General features: G+C 47.6%; 1 protein-coding gene across 3 annotated transcripts in view; it reads left to right on the top strand.

Annotated features, from left to right (window-relative positions):
- SLC9A3R2 (SLC9A3 regulator 2) overlaps positions 1–21,049 on the top strand; it is a 102,664-nt gene that overhangs the window by 6,318 nt on the left and 75,297 nt on the right. For all 3 annotated transcript variants that reach the window (XM_038419363.2, XM_038419362.2, XM_038419361.2), the window contains exon 2: positions 5,047–5,307. In XM_038419363.2, coding sequence (XP_038275291.1) covers positions 5,047–5,307 — 261 coding nt within the window. The remainder of the gene's footprint in view (positions 1–5,046; positions 5,308–21,049) is intronic.

Below are 21,049 nucleotides of genomic sequence, written 5' to 3'. Positions count from 1 at the left end.
TGGTTTAGTGACACTCACTGAGCTGTGGTCTCAGAGTATGTCTACATTATGGAGACTGTAGCGTAGACACAGCCTACACTGACAGATGGGGGTTTTTCTGTCGGTGTAGGAACCCCATCTCCCTGAATGACGTTAGTTACATAAGTAGAAACCTCTTCTGTTGACATAGCTGCGTCTGCGCTGTCGGTTGCGTCAGCATAGGGATGTCAGTCGGGGTGTGGTTTTCTCCACGTATCTTCATCATATCTCTTCAGAGAAGACCAGGCTTCAGTCCCATCACTGAATGCCTGCAGAAACCCCAGGCACAATTAGCACCATTTGGGTCTCTTGATGTCCGTCTCGGCAGTGACCCAGGAGCAAGTGGGCCATAGAGGAGGTTTACTTGTGTGTGGCCCATCAGCTCAAGGTCGAGAGACACTGCTGGGGGAGGGAGTGTGAGGGAAGCGTCCCCGAATGCTGCTCGTGGGGGACCTGTTCCCTGGCTAAGTACAGGGCTCGTGCCTCTCACCAGCACTGAACTCACTCCAAGCAGCTTGAAGTCACCATGAGGCCAGAAGCACGGCGAGGTATCCAAATCAGAGCCAATGATGAATTTGTTTCACTGCAGCCTCTATCCTTTCTGGGAGATTTTTATAGTCCGATCATGTTGGTCCTTGTTGGAGGCCTGGGCTTGCTTTTTAGTGGGGCTGTTAGCACAAACAGCCACCAGACTGCATGCCTGCCTTCGTTGGACGTGTCGGAATTAGAGTGTTCACACCTTAATTTCTGGGCTCTGCCTCTGTGCTGCTGTGGAGCACAGTACCTTCGGCCATCTGCCGTTCTGTCTGATCTGTGCCTCTACGGTGCACCCGTCACACTCGGACGAAAGGTGCATTTACTCCCCATGGAGCCAGTGCGTTGGGCAGCACAGAAGCACTTACAATATAGTGGATTTTTTGGACAGGACAATATCTCATTTGAAATTGGCTGTGGTGACAGAGTTCTGCCAGCCACGTAGTGATTAAGGTGCTTCCCTGCCTGCTCTTGCAGATTGAAAGCAAAGTAGGGAATCCTGCAGTGCCCTTTCAGGAGAGGTGTGAAGCGAGGAACTCCGCACGAGCCTTTGAAAATGATAAAAATGTCAATGTGACCAGAGTTCCCCTTCCCTCTGCTGCATATTAATTGTGTTACAATAGTGCCCAGAGGCCCTACGCAGGATCCTGTTGGACTGGGTGTGGTACAAACGCAGAGCAGAAGGCTGTTCTTGCCCCAAGAGCTCTGTCTACATTCCCCTCCACTCCCATGCAAAGAGTAGCACTGTGTGTTAAAAAATCACAAGTCAGGCCTAAAAAATCATGAGATTTTAAAAACAAATTTAAAAAAACCTTTGTGTTCTTAATTTGCCTTCTGCTTTCTGAACCTTTTGGGTGTACTTGGCCATGTTTCCTTGTCTTTTCTCTGCAGCTAGAAGGGCTGAAACTTTGTGAATGAAAGCTGAACTTCTCATGGTATCCGTTACCTCCAGGAGCTGAGGCTTTAAGATAAACTGCACTTACCATGCAGGGCAGCGAGAACCCTGCTGACAGCAGTGATGATACCATCTTCCCAACCAGGATTGGATGGGGGCAGGCCAGACCCTGCCCCTTAATTCCACACCAGCCAGCAGATCCATACAGATGCTGGGGCATGCAATCACACCCTGTTAAAGGCTGCAGCTCCTTGCTCTGTGTGCTTTCCCAGAAGCTTTCTGCCCACCCCTTTCCTCTGTAGGCAGACTGCCTTCAAGCAGCTGCAGTGGCACTTCCCCTTGCTTTCTCTGCCACGGCAGGGCTGGCTCTCTGGCCCTAATTCTATCTCTGGACAAGCTGATGTGCATCGTCCCTGTCTCTCCGGTTTCTCTGAGCAGCTGAGTCTGATGAAGTGTTTAAGCAGATGTGAAAGGGAGCAGCAGGGATTTTCTGGGGATTGATTGAGCAGGTCCTCCTCAGGCTGGCTCCTCGTTATGGATGGGAGCCCTAGGCGAGCTGCCTCCAGATATGAGACACTGCAGAGAATGACATGATTTTTTTGCTGCGCAGTGGTTTCGCTGGTGCAGGGACAAGCAGCTGTGTCTGCAGTCTATAAATTTCTCATCGGGCTGTTTTCCATCTGTGGATGCAGGTTCTGTGACATGGCCTGGGGTTTGCTAGGTAATTGAGCAGTGGGGCTGTTTGTCACTTGTAACCTTGGTGATGGTAATATGTCCTGTACCCTGGTCAACTGAAGCTGCAGGCCATAGCTCGGTTAAACATTAATTGGTAGCAAATCTGTAGGTAGAAGGCAATTTGGGTGAAAATGATCATGAAATGATACATGTCCTGATTCTAAGGGAAGGAAGGAGTGAGAGCAGCAGAATAAGGACAGTGGAGTTCAAAACAGCAGACTTTAACAAGCTCCCGAGAACTGGTCGGTAATCTTCCATGGGAAGAAAACCTCAGGGGAAGAAGGAGTTTAGGAGAGCCGTCAGTTTCTCAGGGAGAGTCTATTAAAGACACAACTGCAAACTATCCCAATGAGAAGGAAGTATAGGAAAAGGCCAATATGGCTCTGTTGGGAGCTCTGGAACTCAAAAAGTAATCCTACAAAAAGTGAAAACATGGACAACTTGCTAAGAAGGAGTACACAAGAATAGCACAAGCAGGTAGGGACAAAATCAGGAACGCCTATCAAGGGACATAAAAGGCAATAAGAAGTTTTTTATATACATTAGAGCAAGAGAAAGACAAAGGAAAGTGGAGGATCTCTACTTAGTTGGGAAAGAGAGCTAATAACTGATGATATCAAGAAGGCTAAGGTGTTTAAGGCCTGTTTTGTTTCAGTCTTCACTAAAAAGGCTAATGGTGACCAGATACGCAAGGTAATTAATGTTAACAATAAAGGGGAAGGAATGCAAGCCAAAATAGGGAAAGAACAGGTTAAAGAATTTAGATAAGTTAGATGTATTCAAGTCAGCACAGGGCTGGATGAAATTCATTTTGGGTACTTAAAGAACTAGCTGAAGCAATCTCAGAACCATTAGCAATTATCTTTGAGAAATCATGGAACACGGATGAGGTCCCAGAGGAGTGGAGAAGGGCGAACATAGTACCTATCTTTAAAAAAGGGAACAAGGATGACCCAGGGAATTATAAACCAGTCATCTTAACTTTGAAATCTGGAAAGAAACTGGAACAAATTATTAAAAAAATCAATTTGGAAGCCCCTGGAGGATAATGGGATTATATGGAATAGCCAGCATGGGTTTGTCAAGAACAAAATGCCAGACCAGGGTTACTGGCCTGGTGGATAGGAGGGAGGCAGTATACATGATATATCTTGATTTTTAACAATGCTTTTGACATGGTCCCACATAATATTTTCATAAACAGACTGGGGAAATGTGGGAGGGCGTAACTAGTGGGGTCCCTGGCTCCGGTACTAGTCAATATTTTCATAATGACTTGGGTAATAGAGTGGAGAGAGTGCTTATAAAATGTTCCAATGACACCAATCTGTGAGGGGTTGCACGCCCTTGAGAGGACAGGATTAGAACTCAAAATGACCTTGACAAATGGGAGAACTGGTCTGAATTCAACAAGATGAAATTCAATAAAAATAAGGGCAAATTGCTTTAGTTAGGAAGGAAAAATCAAATGCACAACCACAAAATGGGGAATAACTGGCTAGGTGGTCGTACTGTTGAAAAGGATCAGGGGGTTATAAGCATCTGGAGCCTGGACTGCTTCGCTCCAGCTGGAGGGCAAGTTTCACAGCAATATCCTTCACCCTCCTGCCCTAAACAGAAGACCCCTGTAGAAGGGCGAGTGATGTTCAGTCTATAAGAGTTTGTCCGCTGAGATCACCCACAAAGGAACCATCTGATAGCTGTTTGGATGGCTTTGTTGGGTGGAGTCTTGTATGCTCCTATCTGTGAACTTATCTGGCCCCGTCACCATAGTATTCGAGCACTTCACAAGCATCAATGTATTTATCCTTCACCCTGACGAGGTCAGAGCCTGTGATGGGATGTTAGATGGAGTGGGATCTGAGTTACCCAGGAAAGAATTTTCTGTAGTATCTGGCTGGTGAATCTTGCCCATATGCTCAGGGTTTAGCTGATCGCCATATTTGGGGTCGGGAAGAAATTTTCCTCCAGGGCAGATTGGAAGAGGCCCTGGAGGTTTTTCGCCTTCCTCTGTAGCATGGGACACGGGTCACTTGCTGGAGGATTCTCTGCTCCTTGAAGTCTTTAAACCACGATTTGAGGACTTCAATAGCTCAGACATAGGTGAGAAGTTTTTCGCAGGAGTGGGTGGGTGAGATTCTGTGGCCTGCATTGTGCAGGAGGTCGGACTAGATGATCATAATGGTCCCTTCTGACCTTAGTATCTATGAATCCCCATTTTACAGGTGGCAGAGCTGAGGCACAGAGAAACTCACCCAAGGTCACACATGGAGGCTGTGGCAGAGCCTGGAGTAGAAACTAGGTCTCAAGCAGCCCATGACCACCTCTAACCTGTCCTTCCTCTCAGTAGCTTGGCCGGGTACCACCAGCTCCTTTCATCATGTCCCTCAGTTTAAAGACCAAAACACAGCCAACCCCCCTTTTCTACCCCTCCCCCCAAACCTTCTCCTGACAGCAATTCATTCCCTACTGATCTGAGCTGGATTCTGAGCAGGGACGTAGGGGTGACGGACCCCAGATCCCATTCTCAACTCCTTCAGCTGGCCTTTGCTTTCCTCAGATCTGTTGTCTGGTAGCACAAAGTCAGGATGAAGGCACAGAATCAGATCATTTCTTTCATAAATATATATGTGTGTGCGGGGGAGGAGGGGAATCAAATATTTCAGCACCATGGGGAATATGAGAGAGAGGGGTAGGGGTGTGTGGTTTATCTGTTCCTAGGAAAGATCCTGGTTACAAGATTGCTGAGACCCCATCCTTGTGGAGTGGCTGCCTCAGGGAGAGTGGCCTGGGGGTTGTGGGTCTTGTCGTTTGGTTTGCAGTTGCCTGGCTAAATCTCTCTTCCCCTTTCTGGTCCCTTCCAGGTGGTGCAGCGCATCAAAGCGGTGGATTCTGAGACCCGCCTGCTGGTGGTGGACAAGGAGACGGACGAGTCCCTGTGCAGCCTGCAGCTAACGTGCACCGAGGAGATGGTGCACGCCGGGATCCCGGGGACCTCCAACACGTCGCCAGCCAAATCACCCGGCAGCGATAACGGAGACTTTTGGAAACCGCAGCTGGAGCTGAGCGGCGGGAGCCTCAGGAGTCACTCGTTGCCCAGCTTCCCCTCGGGGAGCGGGAAGAAGGTAAATGGACAGGGATGAATAGCTTGGGGGAGGCTCTAGTGGGACAGCTCCCGTCCAACCGATGCTTCTGCAGAAGGGCTTCTGAGTCCCCTGCTGTTTTCTTGCAACCTTGTGTTACCCTGGCCTCTACCCAGCTACCTCCAGATGCACATCGAGTTGTGCTTAGCAACCCATGTGCCAGGGAAGTGACTGCCTGGGATACCCCTTGAACCCAGGGCAGCCGCACTCCCATCTGCAGCCGGGCTTTGTGCTGTCTCCTTTCTCCGAATAGTGGACGATCTCCCCTAAAACCTGGGGAAAGCTATTGCTGCTTGAAGCTACATTACCTCCTGCTGGGTACTCTGATCCCAGGGGTCGTGGAGGAGCATAGGCAGGAGCTGGCAGGGCAGGAGCTGGCAGGAGCTGGCCCAGCCATGCTGTTTGGGGAGGGTGAAAGGGAGCTTGCAGCGAGATTTCTCCTGTAGGGTTAGCTGCTTTTGGAGGGTTGATTACCCAATGAACCATGGCCTTCTGCTGTGCTCTGCCCTCTTTTTCCCAACTTCTCTGCTACCTCCTCTACTCTGCAGACCACAGCAGAAAATGTAGGGACCCTGGACATCTAATGAAGCCATGAGGCCTATGAATGAGTTTGTCCCTCTCCTTGTATTTCCATGCGGGGGAAGGGGAGGGAACCGTGGGGGCTATTGTGATCCTGTTTCTGTTTAAACAGGGAGGAAATTAGCCACTTTACAAGCTGCACAGTTTTTGCCTCCTTAGATCTTCAGCAAAGTTTTTTATTAACTCCGTGAAGAGGGAAAGAATTTGAGGTGGAAAATGTGTGGTTTCCAGGGCTGCGGTGTTTCATGGAGATGGTACGGGCTTGCACTCCGTGAGAGGTGGGAGGGATTCATGTCCAGGCTGCCCTTGCTCACTTGGGATGTTGATAGGGCAGAAGCAGTGCAGGGATGTTTGTGTGTCACTGAGCTGATTGTTTTATGACCCATCCATGGGCTGTAATTCCCCCAGGACTTCTAATTGCAAACATCTTTGTGCTGTTCCCCTTGGCAGCAGAAAGGCCAAGATTGGAATGAATCAGAGCGTGAATGCTCCGATTTTAGGTGTGGTCTCTCCAGGCCAGCCTGGAGGTTCACTGGGGCAGCGGGTGTGCAATGCTTGTCCTGTGGCTGAGTGGCAGGTTTCGCTTTCCAGGGCCCTTCTGATCAGCCCTCAAGTCGGCATAAGTTTTTTTTGAAAAGTAGTAAAAACAAATTAAAATGTCTCCATTGTTGGAGCAAGAGCTTTGCGCCGTGGTTCGCTCTAGGAGCGAGGGAACCAGCAGCTCAGATTCTCCTTTCTCCTTTGCCAGGGTAACATGCTTTCCCTGCTCCTAGTATAAAGACATGGTGACCTGCCTTGCATCCTTTGATACAGAGCCCTATAGACTCTCTTGCAGAGGCTTTGCGAGCGGCCTCGGCTCTGTTATGGGACTCGCCTTTCTTTTCCTTGGGAGACCAGAGGCAGCGTGGTTTTACTTTTAAATGATTTGAAGACCTGGATAACAATAATCTCTAGCTCTTATCTAGCACTTTTCATCCATAGCTCTCCAAGCGCTTTCCAAAGGAGGTCAGCAGCATTATCCCTAACATCCTGAGCTGGTCGCTGAGGAGGAGCAGGTCTGTGAGATGCAGAGGGTCAGTTGTCAGGGTAGTCTAAGGTGGTGTGATAGGTCACAGCATAGGATAAGCTTCTCTAGCCCACCCTGGCATATACCATTTTTTTTTTTACTGTGTTCCTCTGGCCTCTGTTATCCAGGAGATCAGACTAGATCAGTGGTTCCCAAACTGGGGTTCGCGAAATGTTACAGGGGGTTCTCGGGGGAAAAATTCCCTAATGGCAGACAGAGTTGTCCCTAGGGACCGTGGGCAGCACAGGGCCAGCAGCCCAGAGCCCTGGACTTCCAAGATCACATCAAAGCAGATCAAAGCAAGCATATCTATCACACTGAGGAGATTTAAACTTCAAGACTCCTTATAAGAACTGGAAAGGGAGGTGGATATTTTTTGCTGTTTATAAAATTAAATCAGCAGCTAGTGTTGTTTTTTTAAATTATGATGATGAATAAGCTTTGTTGTAATGTGCATTATTTGCCTGGACTGCTCAAGACTTGAATGCTTGTGTAGGATGAACTCTTTGAGTTGGCTTCTTAAATCCCTTCCTGCTGTTTCATATCTGATACTCCTTGATGAAACATAGGAGCCTTGTCTTATAACAGGCTTATTCAAAGTGATACAAGCTATGAAAGTGAGCTCTTAGAAGAGTGTTGCCATTTTCATCATATAATAAAAATACATGAATAATAAATAGTGTGTAATAAGTATGTCATAAAAACAAATTTTATATTTCAAAGATGACTGCTTTTATAATTTGTATTTGGGTAAAGGAGAAGATCCCTGGAAATATTCATTCTTAGGAGGGGATTTGTGAGACTTGACATTTTAGTGAAAGGGGTTCACAGGTTGTTAAAGTTTGGGAACCACTGGACTAGATGATTCCAGCCTTGGAATCTACAAATCGGTTCAAAAAGTGGGGGTTCTCCAGAGACCTGAGCAGAGAAAAGGGTGGGGGAGGAGAAACTTGTCAAATAATTTATTTTTAAAAGTTGTGAAAGAGTGTCCAAGAAATGGTTCCAAGCAGTTCTAGTTTGGCCTCCTCTAGACTTTGCTTCAGTTCTCCCGGGCCAAGCACAGTAATAGAGTGGGCCCAGAATAGAAGCAAAACTGAACAGCTCGATGGTGCATGAAGCCAAGCGAGGTGGCTTTGCCTTCAGACCATACAGGTTGCTTTGCTGGATTAGGGCTCCTGTTTCCAAAAGTCCATGCCACGTGCCTGGTGGTGTGGTATGTGCCTCACTGCCTTCTATTGGATGGAGCATGTCAGGGCTGCTCTGGTATTTGGGGTTCCTGTTAATGGGTCAGGCAGCAGGAAGGGGTTTGTGAATCAGCCGTAGGTCACAAATTCTGTTCCCTGGGTTGCCTGCTGATGCCTGTGGCTGCGGATATGTACTTGTGGCTTGAGGCAGATTGCTAGTCTCCAGAAACCAAGAGAACTGACCTTGGTTAATGCTGAGGATGAATTGACGCATGTAATGGCTCCAATTAAATGTTTTCTCTCTCACCTTTGCCCCCTCTCCGGGTGGCCCTTTGAAGAATGAGCACGCGGGCCCCCCGCCCAAAGTCGTTTATCAGCGCTGGGTCTATCGGTGACCCTGTTGGGGGGCGGGGTCAGGGGTGAGCAGAACAGCACAAATTAGGTCCCGCTCCTTGTTTATGAAGGGAAACTGCTCGAGAGAGTGTGGAACCAAAACAACCCGTCCTGAAGGTTGGGGCCTCTTGCTGGGTGCAGCGAGGGGAGTCGATAAATACTTTGGACAAAGCAGAGCGGTGCTCTGACATGTGACCAAAGAGAATGAGCCTGGAGCAAAGCAAAGCGAGTGACTTCCCAGGCTCCCTGCTCCTAGCTCGACCTCCTGGAAAGTGAAACCTCTTTCCCATCTCCCATTGTTTGAGAAACAGCAGCTCCAATACCCCTCCCTGCACTGAAACCCATTGTGTGCTGAAAAGAGCATGGCCTGGGTGGGGCAGGGAACTGCAGGGAAGCGGGACACTGGGGTGTGCTGTTTGCTCGGCCTGGCACAGCGAGTCCTGTTGTGAATGCCCGTCAGCTGTCTTGCTACCCCGGCGGAGGCTCCTGGTCATATTGTGAGCTCCTCTAATCACATTGATCTGCCGTCCTCTCCTGGGCATCACCACGGAGGCTGCAGGTGGTTTCTGCATCACTTCTTCATACAACACTTCGCACTTGACAGCAGCTTCAAAGTGCTTTTACAGCCCATAACTAGCAGCCTGGGGACGGGGAGTGAGTGTCCTTCTCCTCACTTGATGGAGGGGGCAAATGGCGGGATGGGGAAATAACTATTTGTGTTACTGAAGGGGCCAAAGGTCATATAGCAATTGCTCAGTACTGGGATTAGAACTCGGGACCTTGAATCCCATGTTCAGGCCACTAAATTGAACTGCTTCATATGCTTTCTGGTAGTATTCTAGGTAAGATTAGATTTGGCCCATCCAGCTGGCAATCAGCTTTTCAGGAAGGTGCCATGGGACCTCAGGCACCACCCATTGAAAACATCATGCCCCTGCAGAAAGGTTCTGGAGCTCCCAGGGGAGTTTCCGTTCATGATCAGTGTGGCTGCAGGACTCTAGGGAATACAAGCCTTGCCCCATTGTGCTGGAATCGCTCTATGGGAGGCATGGTTGCCTGTCAATGCGTGATCAGGTATCGTTACTGGATCCCCCCACCCCCCATGCCAGAGCTTTGGGAAGCTGGGTAGATACAGTATTGATTCAGTGTCTGCCTGAAACCACCCCTCTTTCTCCCCCCACTCCCTTGGGGCTGCGTGTCAGGTTACTCCATAACTAATGGTAGGCACAGTCATGTGACACAAGCACACGGACTTGTCCTGCTCAGTGGCTCTGTTCCCCCAGCCAGTTCCTGTCATGGGAGCCAGAGAGATTAGATAAGAACCCAGCTTTCCGAAGAGCTCAGGGATCTCCTCCATTATCATCCATTTATGCAGAGCAGGCTTGGGGAGTTGCGCCATGGTGCAATGTACATGGATGCAGTGGGGATTGTAACCCCCTGCGGGATTGCATGGGTGGGCTGTTCAGGTTGGGAGCTATTGCTTTTTCACACAGCAGCAGCCTTATGTTGGAAGAACAAACCATCCTCTCGCCTCCGAGACCCACCCCCAATGACTGTCATTTGAAAGTGTATCCCCAATAGATCAACTTCCCCAGGATTGTGTCCCTTGAAATAACTACGTCCTGGTGCTGAATAATTCAGTGTTTATTACAATCACCCTGGCTGCCATGAGACAGCCGATCGGCAGGACTGTGTGCCAGAAGGTTATGTCATTGACTAGAGTGAGCACTGCCATGCCATGCCCTGGGAAGAAACGCGGAGCCACATAAACGGGATGGCGTTGTTGCAGGATGCTATTTTCGGCAGGCCACTCCGGTGGTTTGTTCTCTCTCACAATCTGATATGGTGCGATTCCTTTGAACTAGAGTAGCATCTTTCATACAACATCTCTGCAGACGCTTTCTGGGGAGAACCAAGCCGAGTGCATGGGGGAAAGACACATGATGAGGAGAGCATTAGGGGCTGATGGGACAGAAATTAAAGCAGAACCCCGTCCCTACTCATTCCACATGAAAGAACGGCCAGAGTGCAGCAGAACAATCCAAGAATAGGAGATGGACACATTCCAGTAATAACTCACCCCCTGGACACCAACACCCCCAGGTCAGCCACCTCTTTGATGGGGGGAACCTTGTGCTCTGGAGCCAGTGTCTGGGATGTCCAGGACTGGGATATCCATGTTTGGGAGGTCTGTCTCTTCTAACTGGTGCTGGGAATTTTTTATCCTCCAGTAAAGCTGAGTTTAAGTTTTGTTTTTTAAAGGTCCAGGTCTCCCCATGGAGCAGTGTGGAGGGTCCAAGTCCCGATTCTCTGTGCTGCAGGGGGTTAATAAATTAATTGACTGTAAGGTCAAGAGGCACCATTAGATCGGTCCTACCGTCTGTATACCACAGGCCAATGAGTTTTACCTAGTTACCTCTGCGCTGAGCCCAATAACTTATGTTTGACTCGCGCAAATCTTCAAGGATGCAGAACCTGTGAGGAAAATGGGGAATTTCAGTCCAGATCTACTCTGCAGATCTCAAAGGAGCACTTCCCCCACTAAGTCAGGGATGGTGTCATGTGGCAACAACCAATAGGGACTCCTCTCCCCATATGATGGCCCAGACAGCAGTAACAATTTAGTAACAGTGAGGATCCTTAATCCTTAGTGAGACTCTGCCGCCAAACACCCCTGTATCTCCCAGTGCTCAGCCATTATCCCGAGTTATCATTAGAGCAATTGGGATGGGATTCAGCTCTGTTCCATTTCCATTGTGGCCAGCTGCGGGAAGAAGAAAGTGAGTATGGAGACATGTCATTGGGTACCATCATTTTCAGATGTCAGCTCCTCTCCCCAGCGTGGTAGTAACATCTTCTCTTTGTGGAGCACCTTGGGTCTCAAAATACTGTGTGAACTGTATACCTACACATGTATACCATAGATACGCGATCACCTCTGGAGTACTGGAGCTCTCACCGGTAAATAGAGGGGAGATTTTGGCAGAGATGCACAGGGACAAACATGCATTTAAGGATCTTAAGGAGTTGACCTAAAGGAGCTGAGAATACCTTGGGTTTTCAGGTCTTCTCCAAAGGTCCTCAACTTCCTTGCCCTGGAAGGAATAGGGCTGGAGCTAAACTGGCAGTTTCAAGGAATGTAGGTGTTTAAAACCAGGTACTTAAATCACTAAGCTATCTCCTCTGGCATCACCCTTCGCCTGTACTGCTGTGAGGTGTTATGGGGAATCTGACTTTTTACTGTTGCTTGGTTTGAAGTCAGTGGTTGCTTTGCTTAGCTGGAGCGGTGTGTGTGCGCCTGTGTGCTGTTTGCCTGGTTTTCAAGAAATTTCTCTCCAGGAGGTAAAGTTAACATAAGATTTAACTGATACATTGTGGCTTGCCCCATAAATTACAACTTGGTCTCTTGGCTGAAGGAACCATATAATTTGTGAGCGCGCGTGTATATTTGGACCTTTTACTGCAATCTGTGTTTGGAGGGATACAGAAGAAAATTTGCCATTTGCAACTTGGAAGAGGAAAGGACACAGCTACTGTAAGACGCTGTTGTTTAGAACTCCGATCAATGGGACTCTGAGTTTCTCCATTGTGTTTGGACTGTCTTGCTGTTCTACCTTGATCAAGTCATGTAACTTCTCTGCTTCCATTTCTCCCCTGGCAAAACGTAGTTATTAATGTTGGCCTGCCTCACAGGGGGGTCATGAGACTTAAGTCGATGCTTTAGTGCTTTGAGATCCCCTGCTGGAAGGGTCCTAGAAATGCAAAGTATTGATAGAAAGTGGAGCTCCTCCGAAGAAATGTTCATTCTTTCCAAGTTCAGATGGTCCTTGCTTTTGAATAGACTGGGTGACCCATGTGCTGGCTAAGTTGAATATCTCAGCATTTAGTGGGGCTCATATCAGCCAGGACACTTGAGCTTACGACTCCTAGATCTGTGGGGCTGCAGACGGATGCATTAGGGGAAGGTCCTCATCTCTGCAGTTTGGTCCTAAAACAGCATATAAGCCCAGCTTGTCGCTAGGTATGTGTTGAGGGCCTCACATGGGGCGTGTGACCTCAGCAGGAGCTATTAGTGTGTATCTAACGTCAATCACCCTATAGGAAAAATAGATCAGTAGGGAATAAGATGCTAACAAAATACCCGAATCCAATGTGTGTAAAAGATCGGATTGTTTTATGTCACAGCACTACCCCTGTTTTGCTCAGGGCTGTACTAAAAGATTGCACAGCTCTGGCCCAGCTGCTTCTTAGCTGTGTGGGTGACTTTCAAAATGCGCATGTCGCAGTAGTATGAAGAAATGTTCAATAGTGTGAGAAACCTGAGCCTGTGCCCTTTGAGATCACAAATCCAGGTGTGCACAACTGCAGCTAGACGCATTGCTTTGACACCAGACTGCTCCCTGGGGGAATATTAAGAGGCCAACCTGATCCCTGGTATAGCAGCACTGAAGTCATTGGGGTTACACCAGAGGCTAACTACTCCCAGTAGATTCAGCTGCACAAAACTAGCTGTTTGAAACAGTTGGATATTTGACTTTCTGCAAGAGCTCCCCAGTGTGAAGTTACCTTTTAGTCTTTCTTTTGGGGGGGCTGGGCCAAGGCCTGACACAGAGTGATGTTCTGGGACCAAATCTCACGCGCAGGCCATGAGAGCTGCGGCAGAAGAGTGGAATGTTGAACCAGATGTGGATGGGCTCTAACTCGAAGCAGTGCTCCCAAAGGAACAGAGCAGGGGTTCTACTTTATTGCAGTGCAGGGTTCATGGTGCACACAGGCAGTGCCTGTGTAAAGACACACATCTGGAACATGTGACCTACAACTTCGCTGCTTTATGTATTGCTTTTCTTGCCACTTTCCTGCAATGAAACCCTTGGAGAGTGGGAATGGTTCAGGCCAAACCCCAGGACCCGTTCAGGTCAGAACTGCTGCTGGGCCACTGACCCCCAAACTATGACCTACAGCTAGAGCTGAAAATGGCAGAGGAATGCCATACCCTAGCTCTGTTGAAAGCAAGGCAAATCTCTCATTGACTTGAGTGGCATCAAGGTTTGACTCTTAGTGCACTGAACTGAAAAGTGACGTCAAGGAGAAAACCTGAAAGCAAGAAAGCAGAGTGGCAGCAGGTACTAGATTGACAGCCTGGAGACTGAAGGCATCTTGTGTCCAGAAAACAAGCTTCCTCCATGGTGCCTCCAGCCAGTGTTTCCATCCTTGCACTGAAAGGACCAATGCGAGGGGACAGGAGGTATTTTGGTCTCCACGGCCCATCCTACCCTTGCATCTCTGCGGAGACTGCCTCCAAGGAGCAGGGGCAGGTGAGCCACGTGTCTTGTTGCCGCTGTAAACACCTCACTTCATCGGATGCATTTGGTGGAAAAAACAGAGGAGAGATTTATATACACACACACAGAGAACATGAAACAATGGGTTTATCATACACACTGTAAGGAGAGTGATCACTTAAGATAAGCCATCACCAACAGCAGGGGGGGGAAGGAGGAAAACCTTTCATGGTGACAAGCAGGTAGGCTAATTCCAGCAGTTAACAAGAATATCAGAGGAACAGTGGGGGGTGGGGTGGGAGGGAGAAATACCATGGGGAAATAGTTTTACTTTGTGTAATGACTCATCCATTCCCAGTCTCTATTCAAGCCTAAGTTAATTGTATCCAGTTTGCAAATTAATTCCAATTCAGCAGTCTCTCGTTGGAGTCTGTTTTTGAAGCTTTTTTGTTGAAGTATAGCCACTCTTAGGTCTGTGATCGAGTGACCAGAGAGATTGAAGTGTTCTCCAACTGGTTTTTGAATGTTATAATTCTTGACGTCTGATTTGTGTCCATTCATTCTTTTACGTAGAGACTGTCCAGTTTGGCCAATGTACATGGCAGAGGGGCATTGCTGGCACATGATGGCATATATCACATTGGTAGATGCACAGGTGAACGAGCCTCTGATGGTGTGGCTGATGTGATTAGGCCCTATGATGGTATCCCCTGAATAGATATGTGGACAGAGTTGGCAACGGGCTTTGTTGCAAGGATAGGTTCCTGGGTTAGTGATTCTGTTGTGTGGTGTGTGGTTGCTGGTGAGTATTTGCTTCAGATTGGGGGGCTGTCTGTAAGCAAGGACTGGTCTGTCTCCCAAGATCTGTGAGAGTGATGGGTCGTCCTTCAGGATAGGTTGTAGATCCTTGATGATGCGTTGGAGAGGTTTTAGTTGGGGGCTGAAGGTGATGGCTAGTGGAGTTCTGTTGTTTTCTTTGTTGGGCCTGTCCTGTAGTAGGTGACTTCTGGGTACTCTTCTGGCTCTGTCAATCTGTTTCTTCACTTCAGCAGGTGGGTACTGTAGTTGTAGGAATGCATGATAGAGATCTTGTAGGTGTTTGTCTCTGTCTGAGGGGTTGGAGCATTTGGTGACAATTTGGTGACTATTTCACATTTGGTGACAATGTATACCTTCAAATCAGCGGCACTGCGATGGGTACCCGCATGGCCCCACAGTATGCCAACATTTTTATGGCTGACTTAGAACAACGCTTCCTCAGCTCTCGTTCCCTAATGCCCCTACTCTACTTGCGCTACATTGATGACATCTTCATCATCTGGACCCATGGAAAAGAAGCTCTTGAGGAATTCCACCATGATTTCAACAATTTCCATCCCACCATCAACCTCAGCCTGGACCAGTCCACACAAGAGATCCACTTCCTGGACACTACGGTGCTAATAAGTGATGGTCACATAAACACCACCCTATATCGGAAACCTACTGACCGCTATTCCTACCTACATGCCTCTAGCTTTCATCCAGATCATACCACTCGATCCATTGTCTACAGCCAAGCGCTACGATATAACCGCATTTGCTCCAACCCCTCAGACAGAGACAAACACCTACAAGATCTCTATCATGCATTCCTACAACTACAGTACCCACCTGCTGAAGTGAAGAAACAGATTGACAGAGCCAGAAGAGTACCCAGAAGTCACCTACTACAGGACAGGCCCAACAAAGAAAACAACAGAACTCCACTAGCCATCACCTTCAGCCCCCAACTAAAACCTCTCCAACGCATCATCAAGGATCTACAACCTATCCTGAAGGACGACCCATCACTCTCACAGATCTTGGGAGACAGACCAGTCCTTGCTTACAGACAGCCCCCCAATCTGAAGCAAATACTCACCAGCAACCACACACCACACAACAGAATCACTAACCCAGGAACCTATCCTTGCAACAAAGCCCGTTGCCAACTCTGTCCACATATCTATTCAGGGGATACCATCATAGGGCCTAATCACATCAGCCACACCATCAGAGGCTCGTTCACCTGTGCATCTACCAATGTGATATATGCCATCATGTGCCAGCAATGCCCCTCTGCCATGTACATTGGCCAAACTGGACAGTCTCTACGTAAAAGAATGAATGGACACAAATCAGACGTCAAGAATTATAACATTCAAAAACCAGTTGGAGAACACTTCAATCTCTCTGGTCACTCGATCACAGACCTAAGAGTGGCTATACTTCAACAAAAAAGCTTCAAAAACAGACTCCAACGAGAGACTGCTGAATTGGAATTAATTTGCAAACTGGATACAATTAACTTAGGCTTGAATAGAGACTGGGAATGGATGAGTCATTACACAAAGTAAAACTATTTCCCCATGGTATTTCTCCCTCCCACCCCACCCCCCACTGTTCCTCTGATATTCTTGTTAACTGCTGGAATTAGCCTACCTGCTTGTCACCATGAAAGGTTTTCCTCCTTCCCCCCCCTGCTGTTGGTGATGGCTTATCTTAAGTGATCACTCTCCTTACAGTGTGTATGATAAACCCATTGTTTCATGTTCTCTGTGTGTGTGTATATAAATCTCTCCTCTGTTTTTTCCACCAAATGCATCCGATGAAGTGAGCTGTAGCTCACGAAAGCTTATGCTCTAATAAATTTGTTAGTCTCTAAGGTGCCACAAGTACTCCTTTTCTTTTTGCGAATACAGACTAACACGGCTGCTACTCTGAAACCTGTAAACACCTGTCCGTGAACAACTGGGTCAGGAGTGGGGCATCTTGGCTGGGCCAGTGTTTGTAGAGGAAGCCTAGCGCTGCCTGTGCTAACATAGCGCCAGCTATGGGTACACCTACACGGCAATCCGTAGGTGTGATTGCAACACAGGTAGACATCCCTGAGCTTGGATCTAGCTAAATGAAAGCTAGCTCGAGTACCCATCGCAGGGAAGCTGCAGCAGCATGGGCAGTGGATGCTTGAGTATGCACCAAATGTCCTGCAAGGGCCTTCGCGGCCTTCAATGCTGCTGTTACTCACCTAGCTAGATCAGAGATAGCGCAGGTATGTCTGCACCTGCTCCAATTCCTGGTGTGCAGGTGGAGGCCTTCCATTTAACTGAGTGGCCAGTTCAGTCCTGACCACCTCTAATGAAACCATCCCAAAGGCTGTGTTTGCAAAGCACCTGTTTTCCTGGGTAAATGCATTGGCCATTTTATTACTTCTACTAAATACGCAAATACAAAAAGGATCACTCTGCATTCAGGATTTTGTGGCTGCTAAATGTCTGTTCTTAAACGTTTGCTTTTTTGCTTTTTATCACTGCAGCCGGGTGCCCCACTCGCCCCAATCTCTGCTCTGTATTATCGGCTTTTATCACTTTTTATAAAACAAAAACGTGTCTTGTCTGGTAACTCACGTGGCAAGTCTTGAGTTATAACAGCCATGCACAACCCTGCAAAATGCAATGTTTTAATGCATAGGAATTAACATCTGATTCTTAATTTAAACCATGCTTCCCGGGGCCTCTACAAGAATGTTATGAGGGCAGTGTTGCCTACTAGTTAGTGAAAGAAACTGGCCTCCTCATGTTTCTATTCCCAGCGCTGTCAGTGGCTCACTGTGTAACCTCGAACAAGCCCTTTAGCTTCACGGTGCCTTAGTTTACCTGTTAGTATGATGGGGATAATTGTTACTGTTTATATTGCTGTAGAGGCCCCAGATGAGATCAGAGCCCTATTGTGCTAGACATGGTAGAAACTCATAGCAAGAGATGAAATTACAGTCTAAATAGATAAGACTGCCAAAAGGTGGTAGGGGAAACTGAGGCACAGATAGCTGAAGTGTCACAGCAGGTCAGCAGCAGAGCCAGGAACAGAACCCAGGTGTCTTGACTCCCAGATGAGCATCTTGTCCTCTACATCACATTGTCTCTTGTGCCCTTACCTGCCTCATTAGGGTGCTGTGAGGCAAAACGAATTGATGGTTGTAATGCACGTTGGGACCCTTGATTGGAAGATGTTTGAAGAGTATTTGTATTATTGTTTTGCTGGTGCCTGAGAACTCCATTTTAAAGAAGCTCTTGGGCTTGTGAGTGTCAGGGGGTGACTCTCTGATCCTGCCAGGTGGAGACGAGCAGTTTGCTGACATGAGTGAAGAGTGTGGGGTTATTGCCATCCTAGAAACGTGACTTTACCGAGGCTCCTTTATTCGGATGAGCAAGCTGACCCTGGGCCCAGCTTACCAGGCCATTCTGGAAAATTAGGGGCAGAATGAAGAACCTGTTAATGTTCTTTGTTCACCAGGGGAAAAATCCTGCACTGACTTCAGTGGGGCAACTTCACCCTCTGTTTGTGCTTCTTGCAGGGATGGGAAATTGATGGGAGTTGGGGGAAATTAGAGGCCAACAGGGATAGACTTGCCTCAACCTAGTTTGTAATTGGCTCGATTTTCCCCTCCGCTCATCCAGCCTAAGCAGCACTCCAGTTTCCAAATCTGTCTGCAAACATGTTGTTTTGAACATCCAACACCTTCGGTCATCTTGCTGCGTTTTCTGGGGGTTTGAACAGAAAGCAGCTGGGAGCGGCAGGCATGTCGCCTCGCTCAGATGGCAGCATTTCCACCTCTACCAATCAGGCCCCCAAGGTGCACAGAACCACTAAAAGCACACGTGAGACACACGAGGCTGTCAGTAAGGAGGTTTCTCTGGTGGATTTCTTGACAGGCCCTTAGTGTGCCAGCCACATGTGATGGGACAGTGGCTATTAAACCTTCTATGTGTTGGAGATGTAATAAAAACCCATGAAAAGTTTAGTGCCTGGGTACAAACTTGATGCATTCTTTGCTAGAGAAACACTGGTATAGAATGTGCAAGCTTTGTGTGCCGCTAGCAAGAGTTTATCAGTAACTGCAGGTGTAGATAAAATATTTACATCAAGTCCCTAAATATTTACTATTCTGTTTGGGTCAGGAATGAGAATTTTTTTCCTGTTGCAAATAAACCTTCTAGGCTGGCAATATCTTCTCTTATACAAATTCTCCCCGAGTACTGAAAGAATATTGAGCAACAATGAATGCTTTAAAAGGATTTTGCCAGCTTAGTTGAGGTTCAAAATTTAGGGTTTGTAGGATAGCCAGAAAGATTTAACAACACCTTGTATGAGCAGAAATGTCTGCAGTAATTATGTTATGAAATCACATAAAAAAAATGCATGGTTTTTAAATTAAAACATGCCCTGATCTCCCTATGCATCAGTTTTAGTGTGCAGAGTGAAACTGGCTAGCAATCAGTGTGAACATGAATCTCAATTCACAGACCAAGTGGGGTAAAATGCAAAGCTAAAGAAATGGCCTAAGCACTTAGACTGAAAGTCTTTGGGGCAGGGATTGTCTTTTTGTTCTGTTTGCTTAGTGCCTAGCACAATGGGATCCTGCCCCACGACCGGAGCTCCTAGGCGCTACAGCAATAGAAATAACAAATAGTGAAAGATAAATTCGATTTTTTAAAAATCATGTCCGTGTTGACTGTTTCAGGTGTTGCCACAGCCCAGGTAAAGAAGTGTTACATCGGATATTGTTTTTATGCAAAATCTCGACAGTGCCCCTTTAAGATCCGCTGTTGTTTTTTCTGCAGTTGTGCTCGTGAACATTGCACGGTAGTCGTAGCTTTTCTTCTGTTATGCTTTCCTTGAGGCTGGAGCTTAATCATAACCTTGGCATTGAGCCGCGGAAGAGACTTGATGGGAGGATTAAATACATTTCCCTGCTTGGTGTTCTATATATTTTCTCCCCTTCTGCCAGTGTCTGCACTCAGGTGCTCTCTGGTGGTAAAGCTAAGCAGCATTTTGCTGCCTCGGCACGGATCGACTGGTGGTAGCATCAGTGAACATTGCATGTGCATAGGACTCCCGCAGCCTCTCCTGTCTACACTAGCACTTCTTCCTCTGTTGCCTTGGTGGGTCTGCACTGATGCTCATACAGTGATGGGAGATTTCCCCACATAGTATATTGCAGAAGGCCCACGTGCATTTGTAACGCACTGGTGAGTGTATGTTATGGATCCTGCTCTGTGCTCCACAGACGATGTGCGGCTGTTACAGCTCGCTGCTTGGCAGGTCAGCTCTTTAGCTCAAGCTGTAGCTACTTGTGCTTTTAGCTCTGCAAATCCCCAGTTCAGGCTCTGCAGTTGGCCAAGATAGGTAGTCACATAAATGGAGCCTCTTCTGGAATTTGAACTGCTCCAGGTCTTAGATGCTTGGGACAAACTTCCTCAGTCCAGAGGAAGTATGTAACGCACAAGTTAGCATGTCTTATGTGTCCTGTCCTAGTGCTCCATCCACGTGAGGGTCTGCTGCCGCTCTTGGCTGCAGCTGCAAAAGGCTTGTGCTTTTGGACAAGCCTGGTTCAGTCCTTGGTGTTGGCTGAAATGGGAGCTGTTTGGGGATTAGCTAACTTTTTGTACGTCTGAGTAAGTGCGTGCCTGAAAAGAAAAGAGCTTTCTGATGACCTCTATCATGTATACCTGTGTATATATAGTCTAACCATTGGAACACAAACACACTCCACCCTGGTTTAAAAAAAATCCTTTACAAACCTGTTTCCGCTACTTCTTGGCTCCCTGCTCCGCTGAACTGCATTAGAAATGTCCAGGGCAGGTCACCAGCAGGGCAGCCCTAGGAAGGTTAAATTGCAGCTGCCTGCCATACCTGGCTTAGCAGAGATGTACGGGATTTCAGGTTCCAGTGCTAATTAGCCCCTTTGTAACCTTCATGGAAAAAAACAACAAAACTTGTTGACCTCCATTGCACGGCTTGTGAGCAAAAAGAGCCAGAGGGAGGAGGTTTCAGGACAAATGAGCGTCTGTGCTTCTCTGAAATGACAAAGTTATAATTGAGGAGCCAACGCAGAGAGAATGAGCTGTTTCTAAATGAGTGAAGGCGGCCCCTATTCCAAGAGTGTTGCTAATGAGCATCAAAGCCTGCTCGCTGCAGTATGTGTATCTGCAAAGCCAAATTTTCCATTTAGATTATTGCTGCTTTTTAAAATCTAGCCCAAGAAATAGATTATATGTTTTGGGTGGCTGTAAGAGTGCCAGTATATACACTGTACCGTGTGTAAGACCCTGTATTTACCCCACTCCAGTAACTTGCTTGGATAAGCAAGCAACCTACTTTGCTAAATCGCCTAGGGGCTGTATTACCCTGTTCCAATC

The sequence above is a fragment of the Dermochelys coriacea genome, chromosome 10, assembly GCF_009764565.3.
Source record: "Dermochelys coriacea isolate rDerCor1 chromosome 10, rDerCor1.pri.v4, whole genome shotgun sequence".
Lineage (NCBI taxonomy): Eukaryota > Metazoa > Chordata > Testudines > Dermochelyidae > Dermochelys > Dermochelys coriacea.
This window is presented reverse-complemented; position numbering and strand designations above follow the sequence as displayed.